Raw genomic sequence first — 23,432 nt, forward strand, 5'->3', positions numbered from 1 at the left:
CAGGGAATCCGATAAAAAATTTTTTAGTTGAAAAAAAAATTGTTAAATCGCTGCGGAGAACTTACTGTATATCCAATGAACAAAACACCTCCACCCACTGAGTACAATGAACTTAAACCAATCTATTATTTGAAAAACTTGTTTGTTTAAAATTATAAAAATGTAACCATTCAATTGCCTTTGTAACCAGTTATATATTCTTTCTGAACGAACAATTCATTATTCCAATATGTAAATTATTTATCAATCAAAAATTGTTTTAATTGGAATCAATCAATAAGTAAAAAAGATTTCCTGTTCACTGGTTAAGAAAGAAATTCCAATAAATATTTTTAATTAGACAAAAAAAGGATGCCCACATATGTGAAATAATAATAATAATATATACCATTGCTGTAATCAACTTTTTATTTCTATAAAAAAAAAGTAACAGTTATGAATAGAAATTGATAAAGTTTATTATTTCATTTTCCCTAATTAAACGAAATTTTCTAAAGAGTGGATTCCCCATGCAACCGTAAAATGAATAGAAAATGCAAACTATGCTTCTCTCCTCTCGACGCATACTAATTATCAAGAGATATCTTCTTATAATTAAGAAGCTACCTATTTGTTTTCACAGGATACTTAGAGAGACATCGCAGTGAAGCTTTCAGCAATAATTTGCTACCCTGTTTGTCATGACACACCTCTTGAAACTTTAATTTATTATACAAGTATGTTAAAATTACTCTTATGTATTATTAGTGTTACATTAGATTCCTATTATTTTATGTCAAATTATTATACGTAATTAATAGTCTTCAAATGTTTGGTATAACATATTTAATTGAATATATGTCAAAACAACAGCAACAATAAAAAACTATTTGTCTTTTTCATTAAAAAGGTATTTGTTACTCTTCATGACACTTGAAAAAGCTTCTAAATGATACTTAACAAAAGGTCCAGACCAAGGGTCGATCTTTTCGATTAAAAAGAAACCATTTGGTCGATAAAACACTGTCGTGATGCTCAACCTTTCTGCCTTAGATGTGTGAGGGAATCGAGTAGAAGGATTTATGACATAGACCACCACTATACTCTTTTTAAATCTATCTCTATAAAAATATAGTTACTCTACTTTTTCTATTTTACCTATTGGTATAAATTGAATTTATGTCAAATAAATTTTATTGTATGACACATAAATTAACCAGTTTACAAAAAAATAAATAAATAAATAATAACTTCCAAAACACGGTAAATTAAATTTTTGGATCAAAAGTTTCGGTAACAAAAGAAAAAAATTGAAATAGTTAAAAAATCTTGATGAAATTGAACTCATAGAAAGTGTTGATATTTTTAGTTAACTGTTGGTTTGTTGAAATTCTATATTTCTCTTTTTTTTGGTGTCGTAATAAAACTTATATACTGTAATTACTATAATAAATATACTTTTTATCAGGTACCATGAACATTTATAGAACGAAAACTACTTTACTATCTTGTTTGAGTTGGATATCCAATGTTGGATTTATACTCGATAAATTTGATTATATCATGTTAGTTAATATTATATCAACAAATAATGAAAAAATTCTAAGAAAGTAATTAAATTAATTAAAAAAATAATTAAATAACTTGAATGTAAAAAGTTCGAGAATTTTCATTTCAAAAAGTGAAATTAATTCAGATGAGCTTAAGATGTGTGTTCAAGGAAATTCATAGCTTGAATTTTTTAGTCCTCAACTAAACATTTTCATTTTTTAATTCAAATGCAGTATCACAAGTTAATGTTTGCTGAATATATATTCATTTGATAAATTAAATGTCATAAAGTTGCATATTATGAACTAATTAACTAGGAAAAAGTAGAATAAATATGACTGCAGGATTACCGGAAATGCAGTTATTTTACAGCACAATAATACAAAGTGCCATTTAATTGTTATTTAAAAATATGATAATTTCTTTTTTTTTTGAGTTTGAATTGATATACTCTTTAAAATAATAACAAATAAGAATGGAGCTTGTATCAAAAATAATTATATTTATAGTTAAACAATTTGCAATAAATGCCTAATTCGATATATTTATTTTATGTATTTAATCATTTTTTAAATCATAATAAAATTATAATTTTAAAATTAATGTTGTTTATTAAAATTTCTATTTAATAACTAAAAAGCTCCTTCATATTATGCTTGTGACACTAAAATGAATTATTATTTTCACTTGGTCAGGTTTATTGTTGTCCAATCATTGAACTGTAAAAAGAGATTAAACTGTTTAAATTTAAGTTTTTCTGCACTGGTACCAATGAATAGAAAAATATATTCTTATTAATATTAATGAGAAAAATGTAATCAAAGTATTGGAAATATTTTTTTCTTTCTTATCACGAGATGTCGAACAAGCGATTTGTGAAAGTAAAACTTATAGAGACAATCTCATGAATAAATGAACCCTCTAGTGAAATGACTCTTACTATCCTCTCAATCTGAAGTAACTCACTCTAGAAATCGCTACTAATTTTTATCATGCACTCAGCACTTTACTCTATAGACTTACACCTTCTTTTAAGCTAACATTTTTCTTTTTCTACATTAAAGAAAACATTTGTTCTGTATTTTTTGCTTCACTCTTGTTAAATAATGGCTCGAAGAGATATCTCTGTGTACTATCATACAAATATACGAGTGCTTTTAAACATTGACTATAATTTTTTTTTATTAAAGAGAAGATAATATAGAAAATTATCGAAATGATAATGCATAATAGGAGTAGTATTACAAATAATTGCTGTCATAATTTTATATTTATAAAATAGAGAATTTAATCTTTTTTTTTTTAACTACATAGCATATGAAGAGAATAAGAGCATAAAAATCATCTGATAAAAAAAGTGAAATTAACTCTACAGTGGTTAACCTTGGAATTCAGAAAACGAAAGAGAAATATATATTCCACATGGTGGGAAATAATAGTTAATGAATAGCTCAGCTTAAGAAATAGCGATTTGTTCAATGTAAATATATCCCTAGTTGAATGATCGAAATCCGATAATGATAGATTACCATATAATCTATAAATGTCACATAATGTGGCATGATTTACGATATGTGAGGGACAAAAAATATGCTCTCTAACAGAGTATATCTTTTTAATAATAAAAAATTACCATTAATTTATATTTTCGTTGATAAAATTTCATTTAACTCCACTTAGATAAAATATTAAATCAGAAAATTTTATAAAAGTTAAACTAAAAAGTGAAGACATTTTTTGCAAAGTCAATATTCATAGAAAGTAAATAGGAAAAAAGCTTTGGTGTCAGAAAAGACCAAACTTTATTTCAGCAAAAATCATGTCTATATAAAAAACAGTTGATCAGCTGATTTTTAGAATCCACGTCAACCAAAGAATCATGCATAACCACCCAATTCTCACTAGTTTTGTCTACTAGGCAATTCTAACCATCTATTTTATAAAAGTAATATCAACAAACCTTGACTGTCAGAGTCTCAAAAGTTACATCTACTGTATTACTCCAACGATCTGTAGTAGTAACAAAGTATCTATCTATTTTTGTCTGCATGGTCTATAGTTATAGCTATGTTCTATCGCAAGTTCATTTTCGTTCAGATCATTGCATGAATTATCTTTTAATCAGCAGCAGCACTCTTTTCCGTATGTATATAAATGCATAAAAGTAATTATAATTGATATGTTCAAATAATCTTCATGGAATTTATTTAATTGATTCTGTGCTTTTATGTAAATACTTTATACGTATCAATTACAATTAATTTAGAATTCCACTGGACACTGAAACGTCCACTAGATGAATTTCTGAAACCTAATTAAATCTAGTGATTAATCGCAAGTAAGAATCAGAATATTATTCCTCCTTATAGGATCTAAAGTTATAGTTTAAATTAAAATTACTATTCTCATGAATAATTGAGTAATAATTGTCTTTTTATTTTATGACTCTACTCGATTGGTTATTTCTTTCAAATCTCTAACAAGAAACAGAATAGGTCCATTTCTAGTCCAACAACAAGCCATGATTGATTTAGATAGGCACAGTTGGGTTAGAAATGGACCAGTCTTGCTTCCAGCCAAAAATCTATAGAAAATATTAATTCATGATGCTAGTAATTGATGAACTGTTTCAATATTACTTTTAAACATCAGATTAAGGATAAAGCATTAAAAGGTCTGGAAGTTGAATAGTTTAAAAAATATGTTTCCAAAACTTGTGTCAATAAGTTACAGTGTATGTTCGAAATCGTGGAAAATTGGAAAAAAATTATGTAGAAGAATAAACAAGTTCATAAAAGATATTACAGACATGTCAAATATTATTCAGAAGATATGAGAAATGATACTGTGATGATCAAAAGAAATATCAGTTTCAAAATGGTATACCCTACTATGAGAGAAGTCTAGAAAAAAATTTTCTATTTCCTATCAGCATGAGTAAACTCTATAAATGGAATTTAAAGAAGAAAAATTATTAAATTTCTCTCAAGAAAAGATGTTTATTCAATTATAACATGGCTTCACGAAGTATTGAGTAATTTGAATACCCATAAACATTCTGATTCTTCATGACATCTCTACTTTTCACTCGACGTAACTTCAAAGACTGAAAATTACTCATTTTTCTGTCGATACCAACAACTTCCGTGGGTAAGTTCTCAATCGCATTTGTCGAGGGGATGTTATTTATGAATATATTGAATTTAATAAATGCATAACGACTTTTGATTATTGCCGCATATCTGCATTCCGTAAATTTCTAACAGATTCGCTGATATGTCGGCATTTCAGACTATTGAGCCAATTCAGAATATACTCCTATCCTGCAATGCCAGGAAAACGAGTGAAATCTTCCGATTTTATTTTGTTTCAAACACGCTTGGAATTTTGCCAGTATTATACGTGTGAATTGGAGTATTATTAACACTTTTTTTATCATGTTCACGGAAAAGGTGAAAATTACTTTGAAATGCATTTTCCATTTTTTTTTTTTTTTGTATCAAAAGTTGTTAGGCTAAAATTGTAACTCTTGTGACATTTTGACACTCGTTTGTATTCACGGAAAATATAAGTCACTTGAAACAGAAGTGTTGTTGAAATTTTTTGGATAATTTACCTCATCAACACAGCCGGTGTACTGTGAAGGCCAATTAAATATTCTTTTAGTGTCGAGTAAGAAGAATATAGACAAATTTTCTTGAGAGCTTAGGGGTAATTGCAGTGTTGTACTATCATTATTTATTTTGCAACATGACCTAGTTATTAATATTATCACCTTTTCCAGACCGAATATTAATCTTAAAAATTGATTGCCGAAAATAAATGTTAAAAGCTTAACAATAGATGAATTATTACAACATGTCGTCGGCCAGATTGTTGCATGATATTTATTTCAAGAAATATCGATCAAACTTTAAGCTTCTAAATATATTCTCAATGGCCAAGGTTGCAATGTTTATACTCTGTTCAAGAACATTCCTAAATTACTTTTTGGTTCCTATTGGTTCTTTCTATTGTGTTTCAATACAAATACTCAATCGATATTTTTTTTATAATCGTGATGTTACAGTTCAGTTTACTTTGTTGATAATAGCCAAACAAATCTTGTGGATCTTTTTATCAATACTCTAGATAATGAAGTCAATTTTTATTTACAATTGTGTCTCAAAGAAAGCCCATATGTTTTAGTACTATCGTCAGACAAGATGATTGAAAAGTCGACTGAAACAAGAACCATGTCGAGTAGTAAAAAAAGTAATATCAGGAAACTAGGACAAGATGGTTTTTCGGAATCGTCCTCAAGAAACTTCAATACCTCCGTATCATTGAATTCAAATTTCAATTTGTTTACTTCTCCAAATGTGAATTGTTTGCATCGAATATTAATTATTTAAATTGAAAAATAAAGATCTGAAGTAGAGTTTCGGAACAATTAATCATTTGATGAATACTCCCAAATCTAAAGTCTATATCCTGAAGATAATTACCTTGACCTAATTCCCACTATTCAATGAACTAAATTTGACTGGGCTATATGGAACAGGAAATTTATTATTTTCTAAGATAGAAAGAGTCTTGTAAAAGTTATAAAATATTTAAAATACGATAGATAGAGTTTATTAAAATATTTATGATAAAAATATATAACATATTTATGTCAACAAAAAATTAATGAACTTTCATTGTTCGAACAAAATCAATAGTGATTATTAAAAAATTGAAAATGTTACATAGTAATATTGAAAAAATAACAATAATGTTTTGTAAGCTGTCAATCTGAATATTACATTAAAAATGTATCATAGTAATACTAGAATTTATATCTGTTTTTTTGCATTTATCTCTCGTTTTAACAGATAAATTTTAGAGTGTAAACTAAAAAAAAGGTCACTGATGTTATATAATATTTTTTATTTCAACAGTAAAAAAATTATTTCAAATATTTATATTATCTAGGTTCAATAAGGACGATATGAATATATATATTTATATTTTATATTTTCTATAAATGTTACTATAAGTGCAATGATAATACTAAAATTTTTTTATGAATAGAAAACTTACAGCTGTCACAAAAATACCAAGCTTTGTCATAGATAGTAAAGTGTATGTGGTGTTATGCTAGAGAAGATGGTAACGTTACCTCATTCTTATCTTACAATAAATTACCGATAATTTTATTTTATTATCATTGTTATAACTACGTTCAATCATTTTATTCTTATTTCGTATTCATTTAAAAATTATCTATTTATTCAAATATTTTCTTGACAACAAAATGCATTTTAAGAGATATTAAAAGTAGCAATAATCCTTATTGAAGTAATTTGAATATTTTTTTCAATTGTGTTTTATTAAAAAATTTTAATTAGCAGTAATGGTGAAATACGAATATTCGATACTTGAATCAAGTGGAAAAGTAATAAAAAAGAAAAGAGTAAATCCAATAATTTGAAGTAAAAAATAGTTGATGCTTCATCAAGTTTAGTACATAAAATTATAATCCTGGAAGATAAAACTTATTTAAAAGTTGGAATATTTTTACCGAATGGTAAATTGCAAGAAAAAAATATATAATTGGGAGTGAAGTTAGGAAACTATTAGAGTACATTTTAAGAAAAGAGGAAAATTACTTGAGCTGAGAAAAATTGTATGAGCAGGTCTGGGATTCTTCATCTAGCATTTTTGTACAAGTTGAGAGCCCTGAGGGTGGCAATTTTAAGTCAGGTTAGATGTATGCCTAGACGATAAAAGTAATGAGATCCATTATAACGACGTGAGTTTTCTCATGGGAGACATCCGCTTACGTTGCTTCTATAGTCCCTATTTTTCCTTTCCTTTTTCCATCTTCTATTCTTCTTTTTAAACCAAGCAATGTCGGAGCCACGCATGCCTTTAGATTTATACAACCTTCACTCTTTGTGGAGTACTTTCCGTTAAATACTCTCAACATAAAAGCATTTTATTTATATAAGCTTAAATTTTATTTAGGATACTTGAAGTTGCCTTTTATAAGTAACTCTAACCACAGATTTGGATTCTTTTGATATTAAAACTTCCTGTGTGTTGGAGAAGTTATTAAAACAACGTTAATTAACACACAACAATGTGGTGGGCTATCATAGGTCCATAGAGAGATAAAAATCAATAGCTTATAAAATTTGTGACACCTTGTGCGATCAATTAGATGAGAAGTAGGTCAAACTTTGAAAACAGCAAACAGTAATAGTGGACAATTGAAAGCTATTAGAAAGGTAGAAAAAAATCAAATACTCTAGGAAAACTTTTCCACTAGAAAATAGTTGGTAATTAAATTCTATTTAATTATACCTAATAAATTTTTTTTAAATGGTGTTTATATATAATATGGCTAATACAAAAATGGCTAATGATTTAAATACTTGTTAAAGTCTATTATCGGTGTTATTGTGTATTTTATTTTATTTTTCCCAGTTGATATCGTTGAATGTTTATAATTGCTGAAACATATCCTTGATGTTTCATGTAATCAAATATATAATTTTCAAATTAATGCCACATAATACTATGTTATAGAATAATTTTGTGCTGATTATTATCCTCGAAATTAATAAATTTATGATTGTAAAAAAAGATAAAGTTCATTTAATATCGCTAGATTAAGTTTCGGGAAATAGAGTAGAATTCAGGAAGTTACAAGATTAAGTTAGAAGAGATCTCCTGAGAACATCATACATTCTGTGAAAATAATATTACTAAATACTTTTCAAATGAATAATTCAAATATGTTTCAAACAATTTTAATTGTTTTTAATCAACAAAATAGAGTTAATCAAAACAGTTATATGCATAAATAATTTCGACGATGTCAAGGATTGTTTATTCATTTAAAATAAATTTCGAATTTTTTCTGTATTTTCGTATAAAGTTCTCAACATAACAATTATTTTAATTTACTGACAAAGTGATAATTGGAGTGTATTAAAAATATAAAGTTATTCACTCAAATTGAAATGATTCAAAATGTATTAAATCTAAAAAAATATGAAGCGGATATTTGATCATATTGAATACAAAATTCCATTAATTAATTTAAAAATCTCATGGTGTATATTTTCTACTTTACTCTCCAACCTAATACAAAACTATGTTAAATAAAATATTTATATTAATTAAAATATTTCAATAAAAAAAAAAAGTCCGAAAAATATTTATCCAATAAAAATAATTATGATTAAAAAATCAAAACATTCAATAAAATAAGCAAAAATAAATCTACAAAAAATATAAAATTTTGAATTGAAGGACAGATAGATAAAGATGTCGTTGCCAAAGTGTAGTAGTGTATTCTGAAACTTTATTTTTTATTAGTCATAAATAAATACCATAGAGATACTTGGGTATTTATAGGTATTTATATGATAACTCAGTTTATGATGGAGTGTAGGACATAAAATGTACAATGAATATTTCGTTATAAAAGAAGCATACCAACTGAGGCCATCGAATTGTAAGATAAACTTTGGCGCGGCCAAACAGCCGCAATCTTCGCAATCTTCGCAGCTTTTTATCGTTGAAACCCATCCCTACATAGGCGGGCGCTACACGTGAGTCGCATTGATACTCCAGTTTGATAACACGGATTCTCCTGAGATTATGTTTGAGTTTATAGAGTTTACAGTATTATCGTTATTCTAATACACTAAGGATACCACATTCCACGTGACTTTTCTGCTGACAACCAACTGATTATTACTCAACATTATTCACAGACACGTGCTTATGTATTTGATCCATTAATTTTATGAATTTTCTCTGACCAAACAACTTAATAAATTTTCTTTTAAAATTTCAGATAAAAAACTTCTATCGAATTGTTTGAATAAAAAGAAATGTTTTCAGTTTTTTTGTTAAGCACTTTTATAAAAATGGATTTTTTTTGTTGCGATTTATTGCTGGTTTAATTGAGCAGTTGTTGTAAATCAGTAGTAATATTCGATGCTTGTAATGCATATTAGCAGAATGAGTGTATGAATAATTTCGCAGTGCGGATAATTTAGATGAAATATAATATGAATGGAAGATCTCGTAGGTCGCGATTCACGCGAGTGACTGCCGTTTTACTTGGTGATTTTAGTCTCGGTAGAGGGATGCTGTTAGGTTGAGTGAACAGCGCAAGATCTACCCCTTCCTAAGCGATGTCACCCCCACGAATCATTTCTCCACCAACGCTCTTTTCATGTTCCACTTGTCGAGTTTTTATTTTGCATTTATTTGTTCTTTTTGTTGTGTTAAATTAGTAAATTATTTTATTTTAATTTTTAGGATGACTTTTGTGTTACCTTAGTGAATCCGAAAATAATTCTATTTTATTAAAAATTACTATGAATGTTACACAAAATTTTTAACATTACATATAAAAATTGCAATTCGTTAGAATAATGTAAAAAAATGTTTTATTATTCACAATATTTCTTAAAAGGTTCATTTTATCTTTTTTTTTAATAAATTTTTTTTCTGATCGTTTACTTTTTTACAAGGTATTTGGTAAGGTGAAGTTGTTTTTCTTCCAAAGCCAAACTGTTGATACTTAATTTAAAACTCTAGGTGTAAAAAAAAATGATCAAAGACTAATAAAAAATTTATTTTAATTTGATTTCAAAGGAATATTTTTTTTTATAAAACATATAATACGGTAGAGTGATCAAAGTAAAACGATGACAATGTTGACCTCAATATTTAAATATTTGAATTAACTTTTATCAAAAATTTATTTTATTACATATAAGATAAATGAAATACTCACCCTGCGTGATCTATTTGACTCTGAAATGGATAATGTGTCGACCGGAATTTCAAAATGCACATTCTTTTTTGGTTTTCGAGGTTTTTTAACTTGTGAACAAAGGGTACATCTGATGAAATTGGCAAAAAAATTGACCGGAGCCATAACTAAAATTTAAACAATGATATTTATATACATATAGATATGTTTTAAAAAATCTTTATAAAAAAATATGTAAATATTTAATGTAAGAATTGTACTGGAATATTGCACAATGTCACGTAATGTTTATCAGTAGTTTTATATCCTACACGCAATAATGTATGAATGTATTCTGAAGTTTATAAGAGAATTAAAATAACATAATATAATTTAACATTATTATATCTAATTTTGCATTTGCATCATATTATGGATAATGTCATGTTTGACAAATTTCTGTTACGATAAAACATTTAAAAGTATAATGATTAAAAATTTATTTAAACTGTTGTTTCAAAAAAATTTAATTGCGTTTTTTTCCAGTAACAAAAAACAAAAAGATATCCAGATGAATAGATTTATAACCATAATTAGGATTAAACTGTCAACAAGTGAGCACTTTATTAGTAAATGAACGCCCATAAGCAATTCCATCTCAATATCATACTACTCGATATCGATACCATATTCATGAAACCATTCACGTACTGCTATTCATTTATTTGCCTGTACATTTAGTCAATAAGATCTTTATTAAGAGAAGTAATTAAAATTCTAATAAAAATATGAATATTTAGAAATAAAGTAAAAATTACTTTATTACAACAGTAGTGTTCAATGGCTTTTATCAATAATAATAAAATAATGAGAGATAGTTATTTGTCGTTGGGGTTTGATTATTCTCAAGTTTAATAAGAAAATATTATGCTCTATCACAAGGAAAATATTTACCAACCTGAGGTATTCTGAAATACGGATCATCCATTTGATATTAAAAGTAGACCTGAGACACGTTTCTTTCAAAAAGTAGAAATTTCAACTTAATATCGAGATGGAACCTATGTCACTCACTTTATGCTCACTGAACTCATAGTCCCTAACTACTGTGTGTTAGATACACAACAGTAAATGCGAGTTTGAGCTTTTGCTTTTGAGTAACAAAAAAAAAAACAAGTGATGTAAAAATAAATGTAAAAAGAACCAGTCATATGAAACGACAATCTTCGTTCAAAAAACTTATAAAAGACTACAATTTCTGAGATTTTTTTTTTTACTAAAAAATTGAGATTATCAAAAGAGATAATAGACTCCTGCAAAGTCATTCAGATGAATCAAGTCTATCAGTATATGAATAAAAGAAAGACTCAAATTCTCTTCATGATATTGATTTGTTTATTTTATTCTTCAATTGACTTTTTTCATATTAAAACTATTCGATGAACAAGATACTAGAAGCGAATTTTAATTAAAAATGCTTCAGGCTTATTGAAAAAAATGAACAATATTTTCTTGTTATATATTGAACTTTCGAGTATTTTTAGAATAATTAATTTTATATTTAAAAACGTGTAATGGTGGAATTCATTAATAACGCTGTATTTGCAAACATTGAAATGCCTTATGAACAACAGAATCCTAAAATAATGTATCTAATACTACGCGTTGGAAATTACACACTGTCTGAACACACATTGAGTTTATCCACTTGAACTCTTTTCACATAACGTGGCTTAGGAGAAGTAAAAATCAGTTGTGTTTTTCAAGTAAATGATACAATTCTACTACATGATCATTATCCAGTTCCCGGTAATATACTAGATTTAGTTGTTATTAATGAGTAATTATTTTATAATAATCACTAACAACATGTAATTTAATTTGTGTGATGATATTTAGTAAGGGAACACAAATGGATATAACTGTGTAAACACTATACTTAATAAGTTTGCAAGATGGTCAAGTTGTTTAATGATTTATGTATATCTATATCGAATAATAATAAAAGGAAAAGGCGACGAGTGATCAAATGGAAGTGCAATGTGCGACGATGCAGATAGGACTGATGCACGTGACGCATTCGCGACGCTCGACCGATGACGCAGTTATCCATTTACTATTGTATTATTTTTCTATTATTTTTATCGATATAAAAATTGATTAAATTTATGCTACGATATTTTTCAATTGATTATATCGTTTGTTTATTAATTTATTAAGTGATTAATCACTTGTTAAATTTTTTTTTCTTTTTGAAGAAAATATACTGAGTGTATTTTAACAACAATCGAATGAACTCGATCGAATTTTAATAACTAAATAGACAAAAAATTGAAGAAAAATGTTGTTTTAAAAACAAATAAACTTGCAATGGAATTCCTGAAGAACTAAATTAATTGGTAGAGAAAAAAAAACCCTTAGAGAAGAAATTCATGAGAATTCAGAAGAAATGAAAAGAGTTATTTGTTTAACTAGAATTCTTTCAGAAAAATGTCTATAAAAAAGTAGATTTTATTTTATCTGTAGTCTATCGATAAAGCAGAATTCACAGTTAACACCAACAGAGCTTTCGAGGAAAAATTTCTCGGAAACTTCGTCATCAGCTTTTTATTGATTCCAGCATTGCAAGCTTTCTTTAATACCTTAAGCTAAGTGTAGATGGCGTAGTTAGCAGTTAAACTGCACATGCGCTACACTCAAAAATATCTTTCAATACAATTTTTCATCATATTTTCCTCTAAACTTTTAATTATTAAAACTAATTAATATAGATATTAATATGACTTACTTTAATTGTATCATGATTTGAAACAATATACTGCGAAACATCAGGATGTATAGTGCGTTCCACAGAATTTGGTCTTGAAATTCCATCTAATTGTATGGCTTCTTTGATTTGTGGTGGTGAAGGAGGTGGTGGTAATGGTTCTTCTACGTTTATCGTGGTATATCTTGTTTTCTGGAATAAAGAAAATAATTATTCCGTTAATTAAATGCATCTCTGTGGATAACTGCTTCATAATAGACTCAACATTGTTTGCATTTTTTTCCTATTAATGAAATTAATTAATAACTAGCATAAAAATTTTATCTCTTGACTTTCTTCATTTTACTTTTAATTATTAAAATACTCTTCCAACAGTTCTTTAAATCCCGTAATCCAGTGCATATGTTTTGTTTTTCATTGAAGAATGCAAGTATTGATCCCGTATATACACTTTAAATAAATAAAAAATAATTGATATTAATCATTAATATTACAAAAAATATGCGCAAAAGATAACAGTTTTTCTTTTGATTTGAATCTGTGAATGTTAAAAAAAGAATAAAATTTTGTTCTAGATACTGTTAAGAAATTCAAAGTTTCGAATATTAATATAGAATAATTAAAATCACTTGGAAAGAAGTACTTGGTTTAAGAATCAAGTGATCTATAAAAAGAAATAAATTATAGGTCAACATCTTCATTTCTTTTTTGCTTAAAAATTTAGTGTATATTTCAAATGAAAATTAATTGTTAATTGACAGGTAACTCATCATAAATGTTTACAAATTAATATCATTTAGTAAAAATAGAACCACGTGACTGTGTAAATTGAGGTAAATAATCATCTTCAACTCACACTCCAACATCCACATAAGAGATTACTATTATTATCATCATCATTGCTATCATCATGAACTGATGACGATTTAATGGGCAATCGTCTAGTTCTCCTACGTTTTCGAATAATCATTGGTACTGCATATACACAGTTACTAAACCTACGTCGTGAATGACGTACTATTGACACCCAATCAATCATGGTAATAATAATTATCAAAAAAATTCCACGATTTAAAACATGGAAGATGGATTTATTTTCACACTTTGGCAACGAACGTGGATTTGTGAGGATGCACACGGGAATAATGACTGCAGTAGTTCGAGCTTATGACCGCATTTCTGACAGAATTTCCCCGGAAGAGGCTATTGTCAGAGTTGCTGAGTCAGCTGAAAGTTTAAGTGAAGATGAATTTTTTTCTTTGAATAAGAAACTCTTTTGTGGTATATAATTTGTTCAAAGTACATCTTTGTGGAATGATGCTTGTGATAAACCTATCATAAAAAATATGATAAGCTTTAAAAAAAAACCATAATTACAAAGAAATTCATGATTATTTTGTAGTAAAAAACTTATACTCTAGGTATTACAGCCTTTGGTAGACTATTAGATATTTCTTTGCATTTACTTATTAATAAAAAATGAGGCCATCAAGTTTTTTTCGTTAAAAAAAATTTTTTGCTATCTCATGTAATCTACTTTTTTTTTTTAAACAGACATAAAATTATTCAAAAGATAGCTTGATTAAAAGGCATGAAACAAAAAATTCGGCCACAATAAATTTGGATTAAACACAATACCCTCTTGTAATTAACCAAACCTATTCAGTTAACTATATTAAAGTCTTTGAATTATAGCAATTCAATTGAAAGCCCAATAGATAATACATTAACCTCTAGGGAGTTAATAACATATGTAGGTGATTATTTGGAAATTTAACGACTGCTCAATTAATTCAATTATCCTAAATTAGAAGTGTAAAAATGACATTAATTGTTTTCTAATTATTCACAATAGAGACTACATTGTCTACCCATTCGAATAATTGTAATAAAATAGTCCATTTATCAATGGCTAGAGAGAAAAAATACAAAAGAAAAATGATCTATCACACAAGAAAACCCTCAATAAAAAGCTTTTAAGAATCCTACAACAATAATATAAGAGGGTTTTTGATACATTTGTTATTTAATTTAGATATCAATCAAAAAGTTAAAGGTAAATTCTTCGATCTATGATAAGTTACCGACAAAGGTTGCATTACACCAAACTTCTTGAGGATGATATTCCTCTCTATTTGCTATCGCTGAGGAAGGAGGATTACACAAAACCTCACGTATGTCGGTAAGCACGAAAATGTATAGAACCGGCTGTGGAAATCAATATGAGCTAACAGATGAATTTGTTATTTAAATTGCTCTATTATTGAAAGAAGAATGAGAGAAATTTAATAAATGGTACTATGTAGCTTCAAACAATGATTGTTTCATCAAAGTTTCAATGTTAACGACAAATGAGCATATCTATTTTTTTTTAACGAATTCATTTGATTCATTGAGTTTTAATTATTTATAATATTCAGTGATATATATTATTAGAATTCTTGTAATTAAAGTAGAAATAATCGGATGGTTTTTAATTTTAGAAGAACAAATAAATAATCGATTTTTAAATTTTTTACGTTAAAATTGAAAATTTAATCAATTAACAATAAGATGTCAATATTTGTTTCTTTTCTTATACAGAATGATTTTATATAAGCAAGCAAGTTTTTGTTTTCTCTAAATGCATATAAATCTTCCTTGTGTTAAAAATGTCTACCTATTAATATGTGTGCTCAAGAGCTTTATCAAAATCGTTTATAAAATTTATTTATTTATCTTCACATTTGTTTAAATTATCTCCAAAAGTATTAAAATAGACTTATTCTCCTTAAAAATAAATGTTTAGTTTAATACAATGTATATCCGATTTTTTCAATGTGAAGTTGACAATGAACAGAATGAATGCAAATTATGTAAAACTATGCTGATAAGAATGCTGGAAATTTGGGGAGTTGAGAATATCGAATCGATCGACAGCAAAAAAAAAAAGATTTGAAAGATTTAAAACTTTCAGTAGAAAAAATAAATAAAACTTAACAATAATTATGATAACGTGAATGAGATAATGAAAAAAATGGATAAGTTACGAACCTGGTTTTGGTCAAGCGTTTGAGCATCAGGGCTGGCAGACCTATAGTCGTAAATGTTCAATAGAGTCTGGGTCAATGGAAAAGCGGAAGTCGGACCACCCTGAAAGTACCATTCATAAAATGAAGTATGAAAATGAACAGAGTGAAAAGTTGATAAAAGTTTGTGTCCATCAGGTGATAAGTTTGTGTGTTCGTGAGTTTATGTCCATCATACGTGACAACGAGTGTTTACTTTTTTATTTTGTTAATTCCCTAGGTATGTAACTTCATCTCTCTTGAGTTTAAAATTTATAAAGATAAACGTCAGTTACTTGAGTATTATTTTTAAGTGAAATAACGGAACATGAGTTGTCTGGAGATAGTAACTGTTATTCAAGCAACCCTTAAAAGTCTACATTTTATGCAATATTCTGGATGAATTTTACCAGGTGGATTATTTTCTTAACAGCATAGAACATTTAATTTCATTATTTCGATAAATAAAAAAATTTTAATAAAACTTTCAATGATTCATATGCAGTATTATGTTGTGTAGGTTTTCATTAGTGACTGTTTACTGGCCACAGTAACTACCATTTTGATCAAAATTTATTTTACTGCCTAAAGCTGACACTGTGAGTGGTATCAGGGATAAAAAAATAAAATAAAATCGTGTCTGGGAAACATTTTCAACGTAATTAATGATAAATAATAAATTATAACTATCATAACGCGACCGAATATCATTTCCATTTTCTTTATAATTTTATTTTTCACAGAAAAGCCGCGTTTGCATGCATAGTGAGTTAATTATTGTTGTTATCAATGATAACATTGACACGAATCCCAAAATAATGGCTGTTGATTTATTAATAACGATAATGAATGGACTGAAAGAGATTCTTTATTTATTTTCATCAATAATATCTGTTGTAATGAGAAATGCAAATTCATAAATCACATGAATTATATCAATTCTAATCAGCAAATATTTCTTGCGCGTTGAAGAGATATTGAAATATATCGTTATTGACAAGAGTTGATACACTGGCCTGATGTGTATATCACAGAATTGTTGATAATTTACATTTATCTGCATGAGTATGTTTACGGTCATCATGAATCAATGAATGTACTGAGGAAGAGGAGTTTTTGATTGTTAATAATGGTTTACATAAAAATAAATGTTTCGTTGGTAAAATTGCAAGGTTGATGATAATTTTATGCTGATTATAATATGTGAGTGGGTTGAGATAAAAATAGTCAATATTAAAAGAGATATGTCAATCTTTAGGGTTCAAAATAGAGTAAAGTGTTATTCAATTTTAATTTTAAATGTTGGTTTAAGAGAGAATAAGATAATATTTTTTTACAATTTTATCCATTCATATTATTTTATTGAAGATAATTATGAAAATAATAATAATATGAGTTGAATCATCACCTGATTTATTTGACCTCCAGGCCAGGGAAAATTTTTAATTTAAAATCAGGTAGAAATGATTTTTGTAAAAGTTCAATGTATTGAAGATTCGTGGTTATATGTTTTTAAAAAGTAATATGTGAATTTTTAACAGCAGTATTCAACCAGAAACAATAGATCAATTGACCGAGAAACAGAAATAAAGAAATAAAATGTCAAAAAATGCGTAAAATTTCGTTACAGCAGCAAACCGTTTAATGAACAAAGAAAGCATAAATTTGGCGAAAAAGTTTTTACAACGGTCGATCAGGAAATGTAGAATAGAAGCGGTACATGGACGCTTCTACATTCTTTTTTCTGGTAACATTCACTTTTGTATGAACATATACCTTTTGTAGGCATCACACTCATCCCCTCAACTGTACTACCTACTGTGTCATCAACTTTCGCCTATTATCCTAGCTGTTCCATTATTTCAAAGGCTGATGCTGTAAATTTTTGTACTACATTTTCCTCTAAGTATTCGCACTATTCGAAAGAATTATAGAAATTGAAATAGGTACACGAAATGTTTTTACTCTGCACTTTTTTTTTCTTTTCCGACTTTTGTGTTTCTATTTTATTTTTTTATAGAGATGCTGTGGAGTAGAGTGGTGATGTTGTGTATAGCATGTCGGATGCACATCACGAAAATCGAAACGAGCGTGCGAAATTCGACCGCAGTCGAACACTGTGGTGAAGGTGGATAGTAAAGAGAAAAAAACCCGAGGAATAGAAAAGACGAGAGACAACACGACGGGGTAAGAGAAATGGGTTCACTCTCGATAACAAGCAAGCACACTTCGGATTGTTATCTGCAGTTGCTTTTCCCTTTTTCATTTTTTTCCCTTTTTTCTATACCTCTCTATTTCTCTTCCCACATTGTGGAAATACACGCATTTATTCTCAGTTCTTCGCCCTCATGTGATTTCTGTTCAATTGAGAATACTGATTCAACCGCAAAAATGAGTATTTGAGCACCCATGAAACTCTATTTTGTTTCGTGCACGATTAGTTTTGAATTTATTTTTAGTTTAAGAAAATTTGTAGAGAATTCATGACTGTGGAATAGAAGTGAAAAATGAGCCCAACTAAGCACGAATTTTAACCAAACGAGAAGATGAAATATGCTACAGAGCTCATAAGAAGTCCTCAGCTTGAAACATTCGTTAAGTAAAAAATACTTTTGTTTATTTTTTGGTTTTAGCTCTTTATAAGTATTTGTATAGGTTTAAATGACTTGATAATAAACGACCGTCATGTATTTCTTCATAAAAATATAAAACAGAGTTGAGTCGATTTGATAATTAATAATCATTTAGCAAATTAATATAATTTGTAAAAATAAATTTTTACATATTGATTCAATTGATTCTTATAAACAATTTATTATAAAAGCTAAATTTTTTTGAAATTATATTTATCAAATGTAAAAAAAAATAATCAATCTATTGTGATTGATTTCATTTTCAGAAAATCTAATTTAATTTCAATTGTCATTAAATTACCATAATAGCATGGATAAACAATATTCTAAAAGAATGCCTTCTCTAAGGGAAATTTTCAAAAATTTCAATATGAAAAATATTAATTAACAAATATTTAAAAATAGACTAGATTATTCAGCTATTCATCAAGTTTATTCGATTTTGTTATGAATCTTGTTTTAAACACAAAAACAATTATTATTATCTTAAATAAATCAATAAATAAAAAAAATGGATCGGGGCTTACTCTGTATTTTATTCAACAAAAACTTTTCTCGAAATGATATTAATACTCGAACAATAATTAAAACTACGTTTCCATTTATATTTCTAATTATTATTTGTCCCCTTTAAAACACAATCAACCAAAAACGCTGGATATTATTTTGAACAGTTCAACCGACATTCAGTTTCCGAGAAAATATTTGTCTATGACAATTGAGTCTTATTGATGAATGGTAAATTCGAAGCGACGTATGTTTGTTTGTCTTTCAAATGAAGAAATATATGTAGCAAGATCGATAGACATGACTTTCAGACTTGTCGCACTATAATATCACAGACATTGAAAATGTATACTGTAATTGATGTGAAATTTTTCAGTTACTTAGTAATGCAATTTCATTGGTCACAGATAAACATTGGAGGGCAAAAAGTAATGTAAACTAACAAAGATATTACGTAGCTCCACAACCCAAGCATTCTCTAGAGCAAAGTATAAAGTATTTTTCTTTTATATTTTTTTACTTGTACGTTCGCGCATAGCTGTTTTTGTGCTCTAACTTTGCAATAGGTACTGGAGCAAAGTTGTGTTAAAGTCGTGCAATTGTCGAGATTAGTTTGCCGAACGACCAATGTGGCATCACCTGTATTTTAGTTCCACCGTATCGACAAGCATCAGATATATGAAACTTTACTTCTTTCCTCAGTGGAAATGACAAATGGATTTTCATCAGTTACCTTTATTATTTCTCCTAATGATTTATCGTGTTGAAATTCTGTCACATGAGTCGATTGTTACTCTATTTACATCAACTATTGAAGACCAAAACGGTCATTCGATCTGCTGAAAGAGAATAGTTGAGTTTGAAATGAGTTATTTTCAACTATTAAAACGCTTCACATTCATATGCTTTTTTTCCTCTTTTAATTCAATTTTATTCAAAAACGATTTTATTGAAAATCCGGATGTAGGACACGTTGTAACACTGAGTGATTTTCACCGATTTTTATCGTTTACGTTCAAATTTTCAAGTATTTGTATTCTATTACTTTAGGATCACTTACAACAATTGAATCAACGTTTTGAAAATGTGAGGGATTTTATTTTTATGAGAAGTAAAGTTTTGAAATACACCACAGAGAGAAGTAATTTTTCCTTCAATTTACTACTTTAATATCAGTAAAAATACAAATAAATTCAATAGATTGCTTTTGAGAACAAACATTTTATTCCTTGTAAAGGAGCTAAATAATTTTTTTTATTAAAGAATAGTCCAAGTTTTTAAGAAATATTTTATAAGTTGTAAAAAAAATTAGTTGTTTGTAGAACAGAAATAAAAATACGATGATAAAATTTATTTTTGAAACAATAAAGAATAAAACTTAACAAACCGAAAGTATTTTTGATTTCATTTAAACTTTCTATCCAATAAATGGAAATATTTGATAGTTTATCAAATTTTGATTAAATATTGGCATAAAGTAATTGGCGAGATATTTTCCTCAATTTTCCTAATCCTTTCAAATCTCTTAAATACACATTTTCATAAAATTATACATGTAAATAGTGGGGGTATGATGTCTGTACAGTGGACTGTACTTTCCATTTTAATTTTATTCAGGGTTACTTTTTAATTGCTCAGGTTATCAACGACTCCATAGCAATTATATTATGGTCCATTAAAATTATATCACTTGATATAATAAAAGTTAATAAAAACTCGAATGATACTCAATTTATAAAGAAACATTCTTCTCTAAATATTTATTTTTACCATCTTTGAAAAAACCAATCAAACAAACTCTTTTAGGATCCTGCTCAACTCCTTTTGTTGTAAATAAATCAAAGATTTCTTTACTTAAATTTCAAAAAATAAATCGACAATAACAGTAGAATACGTATCACAGTTAAAATAATAATCACTTGGAATGGATGAACAATTATTCCAGAAAGATTGATATCAATAGACAGAGAGTATACATCATCGATAATTGAAAAATGTTTTTTGAAATGATTTTCCGTTCACGCTCGAAAAATAACCAAACTGCTGAAAATTATTCTGTCAGTTCTGGATCATAGAATACTATTTGTTTTTATCTATTGCATTATGATTTTATTTCATGAATATATTGTGAAAATATTAAAAAAGTATTTTTGTAAAGTACTGGAAAATTAGTACCCACATAAAAGCGTCTAGTGAGCGACAAAGGGAGATAACGATGCTTGACTTAACAACAGTTAATAAGTAAGTACGTAGAGAGACTGACTCTTATATTTTTATGAAACAATTGTGAATGAGTTGTAATGAGAGCTATATGAAAAGTAGCTCAACTAATTAATTAAATAAAGCTTTCGCACTTTTTCTAAGAATTTCAACTTTACTTCTCTTTTTTTTCCATTAAAAATTCAATTTCTCAGTGATGACAAAAAATCCACGTTCTCGATTTTAAGATGTTGATGGGAAACTCAAGAGCTTATGTGTAAGTAAGAATACATGTAATTATGTAAGTAAGTGGAGTTCTAATTATTCAGAAAATCGAAATTTAAATTTTTATCGTGTTTTTAGAAGAAAGTAAGGCGAGTGAAATACCTGGGTAGAATAGAATGAATGGCATTTAATCATAACTATTGATGTAGAACAGGTGTATAAAAAATCAATAAGTCCTGAAGTGTATTCTGTTGAATGTCATTTTATGAACAAAGTTTAGAAAAAGTTATGATTTTTTTGAATGACGTTTGCCTCTATTTTTCTGACAATTTAAGATGCCTCGAGCGTTAAAATAAATCTATCAAATAACGAAGAATTTCTATACAGTTAGTAATCTGCGATATAAAATTTAAATATAGAAAAATTTACATTGGGATTTTTGTTCCTTTATTCTTTCTACTACGAACAAAAGAAAATACTGTATGTAATAAGCATCTGTTTATCATACTCTACATTTTTTTCTTCATTCTTTAAATCTTTAAAATATTTCAAAAGACTTTTTAATAACTCTTTTCAATACCAAGGAAAATTTCAGTCGTTTTTTAAGAAGGATTACTACTTTATTTTTTCTTATAAACACAAGGTTAATCATGTCACTAGAGGAATAGGTATGGCGACGTGGAAGGATTTAAACGAGGTTTTTCCTCTGAACCAGATAATTCGGAGAGTTAGGAAAATCGTGAGGTGGTTTCAAGAGTTGGAATTTTAGACGTGACAAAAAAAGGTTTTATCAAGGTCTTCAAAATTTTTAAAAGTGAATAAAGACTTTGAAAATTTTTTTAATATCCAACATTCTTTCTTTTAACATTAAGATTAATCATAAAGACGTTTACAAATATTTTTTATAACTAAAATAAAAACTTTACCAAAGAAAATTGTATGTAAAGTTATAAAAATAATTATCTTAATGAAGCAGACGAACTTGTCTATAAAATAACAAGAGTTTTGGTGAATAAGATAAAAAAAAAAAAAGTAAAGAAACAGCTGGTATAAATTAGTTTTCAATATGATTGTTACTATTCAATATTGTTCTAAAGTAATAAAATTAATTGCTACAAGTAGAATCAATTAATCAATATAATCCAAGAGATAACTTGGAAAGATCAAAGTTCCAAAGAATTCTTAGTAGTTGACACAAGTTACTTGTGCATATAAATTTCCCCCTGAAAAGTTTCAACTCTCCATTTGTTTCAATACAATCATTAGTTATTCTGCTGCAGTAGCAATTACTTAACAGCACCACTGAGGTATACTTTACACGTATATATAGATATAATATATATGTAAATGAGAGAATAACGAGCTCATTATCAACCAGCAGCTGCTAACAAGCACGGTATTAGATGCCAATATTTATCCTCGCTTTAATGAACCATGTTTTCAAAGCCTAACTCTATCTCATAATTTCCATATGATAATGGAACTTGGTAGGTAACAGATACTATTTTTTTATTAAATTTAAATTATTTACATTCTTCAGTTAATTAGAAAATATTAACGAAAATTTAGAATGGTTTCAGTAATGAAAGTCTGATTAATCATATCTATAAAATACACTTATTGACACTAATTTATCAGAACAAAACGTAATCAGGCCTATCTATGGCCATATTGTATTGCTGCCCTGATAATTGATAGATTATTTAACTTGTTTTATAAAATAATTGAGAAGAATTATTAATTCAATTTACATCATAAATGATTGAATGAATAATCAAATA

The 23,432-nt window shown here is 27.4% G+C and overlaps 1 protein-coding gene across 13 annotated transcripts in view; it reads right to left on the minus strand.

The window, feature by feature from the left end:
* Window positions 1-23,432, minus strand: part of dlg1 (discs large 1) — a 116,672-nt gene that overhangs the window by 68,435 nt on the left and 24,805 nt on the right. For 8 of the 13 annotated variants that reach the window (XM_035081975.1, XM_035081976.1, XM_035081974.1 and 5 more), the window contains exons 3-4: window positions 16,074-16,172; window positions 13,062-13,232 (exon numbers count right to left, since the gene is read on the minus strand). In XM_035081975.1, coding sequence (XP_034937866.1) covers window positions 13,062-13,232; window positions 16,074-16,172 — 270 coding nt within the window. Of the gene's footprint in view, window positions 1-9,000; window positions 9,285-10,315; window positions 10,462-13,061; window positions 13,233-13,896; window positions 14,095-16,073; window positions 16,173-23,432 lie in introns of those variants that run through there. The other 5 variants (XM_035081984.1, XM_035081983.1, XM_035081982.1 and 2 more) reach the window with 4 other exon arrangements.

The sequence above is a fragment of the Chelonus insularis genome, unplaced genomic scaffold (genome assembly GCF_013357705.1).
Source record: "Chelonus insularis isolate UGA/USDA-ARS -01 unplaced genomic scaffold, ASM1335770v1 contig_331_pilon, whole genome shotgun sequence".
NCBI lineage: Eukaryota > Metazoa > Arthropoda > Insecta > Hymenoptera > Braconidae > Chelonus > Chelonus insularis.